General features: G+C 39.6%; 1 protein-coding gene across 2 annotated transcripts in view; it reads right to left on the reverse strand.

Moving 5' to 3' along the window:
- Nucleotides 1-3469, reverse strand: part of shroom1 (shroom family member 1) — a 37677-nt gene that overhangs the window by 6540 nt on the left and 27668 nt on the right. Inside the window, exons 6-8 of one of the 2 annotated variants that reach the window (XM_014016836.1) lie at nucleotides 2242-2820; nucleotides 1534-1642; nucleotides 689-961 (exon numbers count right to left, since the gene is read on the reverse strand). In XM_014016836.1, the coding sequence (XP_013872290.1) occupies nucleotides 689-961; nucleotides 1534-1642; nucleotides 2242-2820 (961 nt within the window). Of the gene's footprint in view, nucleotides 1-688; nucleotides 962-1533; nucleotides 1643-2241; nucleotides 2836-3469 lie in introns of both variants that reach the window. The other variant, XM_014016835.1, reaches the window with a different exon arrangement.

Genomic DNA, 3469 nt, shown 5'->3' on the forward strand with positions numbered 1-3469 from the left:
AATCCTAATCGCTATTTCAGTCTTTCTATTTTTCTAATTACTTCTCTCTCTGTTTTTCTCTCTCTATTTTTCTCTTCACAAAAAAATAAAAAATAAAATAAAATAAAACAAAAAAAACATAATGGTGTGGAGGGGATGGCTATAAGGGGAGAAGGGAGGCCATCCTATTTAAAAAAAAAAGGACAGAGAGGAGAAGGTAGAAATGACTCAGCCTGGAACTGAAAATATAGATGGAGGACAACAGAGCTGCTTCATGGAAGAAGAACCTCAGTTTAGCCTGTTAGCCTTTGCGCTAGCGCAGAAGCTATATTGCCTTGTATGTATCAGCTCAGCGCTAGTGCAACAAACAAGCTAAACTGAGGTCCTCCATCATATTTTCAGTTGCAGCTGAGTCATTTTTGTGTTCCCCTCTCAGTCATGTGGATGGACGACCTCAGTGACGAGAGGAGAATGTGTAGCGCTGAGCTAATCCATATATATGTTGATAGCGTTGGGGTGTCTGTGTTAAAATCTATTTTTAAAAATTTACAAAACTAAACAGCCTACAGTATTTTTACCGTCTTTATTTTACAGTTAAARTATATGTTTATCAAATAAAGTCTAATGTTACAACTAATCGGGGATCCCTTTAAACCCACAATTTTCCAGCTGCTATAAATAGAAAAACCAAAAGGATTATTCTCCCCACCTTCTCCTCAGCATCTGTGTGCTGGTCCACGATGCTCAGGGCGTTCTGGACCCTGGCCAGCCGGGCAGACAGGCACAGCAGCAGGTTGACCACCCTCTCCAAGTCTCCTATAAACAGGTTGTACCTCTCCAGCTCCACTGGCTGACAGAGGTCACGCACCAGCAGCTTCAGCGCCTCCCCACGGGCACCGTTCTCCTCAGCCTCCATCTGCAGGGCTCCGCGAGACGCCTCCAGTGAACTCAAACGCTCTTTTATATAAGACACTAATAAATGCTGCAAACAGAGTGAAGGAACATTACAGAATGTGATTCARTCAGGGCGAAAAGRGTGTTTATGTTGWATTTCAAACTGCAGGTGAGCGAGAAAGTTGGACATTTTTACACGATGATGGCTAAAGATATGTTGTTAAAAGGAGAAACCTTCCAGAGCATTTAGTAAGAAAAAGGAGTGTAACTTTCTAAGCCAAATATTAGACAAGCTGGAGACACTGATAAGAGGCAAACTGTATATTTTGATAAATGACACAACAGATATTACTGATATGAAACCTGTTTTAGAAAAGAAAACAAAGAAAGTTCAAACTGCAGCCTAAAATGACTGTTTTTCAGCTGCTGCATGTCTGTAATCAATATATTTTTTTATGCAAATGCAACATAGGAGTGTTTGTGTCACAATCCTGATAGTCAAAAAACCCAGACACCCAGATCAGAAATAACATTAGGAGGCATAAACATGTTTTGACAAAAAGAGCTAAAGATCACTTTAAAATAACTGAAACTCACTTCTATTTTTTTTTACTAGTTTAGACAGATACACCCCACTGGTTTGAGTCAACAAATAATTACCTTCTTCTCAGTGATGTCAGTCTTGTTTTGCTGCTCTGTACACTCTGATTTCTGGCTGTCAGACGCAGGGCAACAAGAAGATGGTTCAGATCCTTCAGTTTCTTCAACGCTACAAAGAAAAAAATGTTTTTTTTTTCTTTTCAATCAAGAAAACGTAGCTAAACCATGAAAAACATGAACTACAGTAAATTTTACTTTACATGCACTTTCATTTAAGCAGTGTACTGTATGAAGAAGGCACAACGGGTGTTTAAATATTACAAAACAATGAAAAGCAAGCACACACGGTCTTTGTATCTGCTTACCAAACAGACATCCCAGTGCATGTGCAGCTGTAAGCAAATAAGCAGGTGTGTCTGTGCACGTGCTTTATTGAAATGTAATGCAACACTGGTGGAGATCAGTTCTTAAGCCATCAGAAACCAGGATTAAGATTCTTGGAAACACACTACACCAACAATTCTCATTAACTTGTCCTCGTCTAAATAATCAACTTCATGCTCCTTACAGTAGTTTGAAAGGTGAGACTAATATTAATTGTTCTAACTTCAGAGTTGTGTGTAAAGTTTAACTGCAACATGGTATGATAAGCAAAAGTTTGTAAAAAAACATAAAGCACGACTCCTCCTTGCTGATTCTAATGGTAGAAACTGTAATTGCCAATGTGGAATTTCGCATTTTGCCATGTTGGAGAACATTTTAATTCACCTTTCTGTAGCGCCTTTCTGCTCCTGCTTCTTCTTGTAGTGCTCCTCCATCAGCAGAGTGTCCTCTGACAGCAGCTGCTCCATCAGCATCAGCGCTGTCTTACGATTGGCTAGTGGGCAGAGCACCCTGGCTAATGACTGGTCAGCTTTGACCACTGCCTCCACAAGCTCCTCCCACTTAGGTTCCTTGACAGGCCTGTCCAGACACTCCGTCTCTCCTTCTGGTGCTCCCCTCTCCTCCATCTTTTCCTTTTTCCCCACGATCTCAGCTTCTGTTTCTGGACTGCTCTGCTTTCCCACCTGCTGGCTGAYCTCGGCATCGGTGACGGTCAAGCAGGGAGAAACAGAGGTTTCACTTGTCTGTTTCAGAAGGACTGAGCTGATGGACTGGTCAAAGACATTTGTTGGTAGTGRAGTCTGGACTTTGTCGTCTTCTTCTGGTGGGGGAAGCCACAGTGAGGGATCAGTGGTGACACCGCAGCTCAGAGAGACTTCTTGTTTGGAAGGAGGTGGTTGAGCATCGCTGCTCGGCTCGTCCACCAACGGCTCCTTTTCTGATCCAGACATGGAATCCACAGATCTAATTGGAATTAAACTATTTTTATTTAGGTCAGGAAACACTCTGGCTGAGTAACTCTTACAGTGAATTTAATATTTTGAAAGTTAATACATAAAATGATGACATGAGGAAGACATTATGGAACTCATGGAACTTATACAACAAATAAAACTGCTGTTGATCAAAAACAGTATTGTGCTAGCATTTATGTGGATTTAAAGAAAGCATTTGACACCATTGATCACAGTATTCTTCTTGAAAAACTAAATAAATATGGTATAGAGGCCCAGCACTACAGTGGGTATCTAGATATTGGAAAAATAGGAAACAGTTTGTACAAATAAATAATGTAAGATCCAAACTTAGTAATATCACATGTTGAGTTCCACAGGGTTCTGTACTTGGACCAAAGTTATTTATTTTGTATGTAAATGATCTGGTTAATGTGTCAGGGGTGTTTAAATGTGTTTTATTTGCAGATGACACCACATTTTTTGTTTGGATATTGATATACAACGGATGATGGAAATAATGCAAACAGAATTTGTAAAAATACAAACCTGGTTTAAACTTAATAATTTGTCACTAAATTTGGATAAAGCTAATTATATGATATTTAGTAAAAAAAAGAACTGTAGATGTTCCATTTAGAATTGATGGTGTTGAGATT

The sequence above is a fragment of the Austrofundulus limnaeus genome, unplaced genomic scaffold (assembly GCF_001266775.1).
Source record: "Austrofundulus limnaeus strain Quisiro unplaced genomic scaffold, Austrofundulus_limnaeus-1.0 Scaffold156, whole genome shotgun sequence".
NCBI classification, from domain to species: Eukaryota; Metazoa; Chordata; class Actinopteri; order Cyprinodontiformes; family Rivulidae; genus Austrofundulus; species Austrofundulus limnaeus.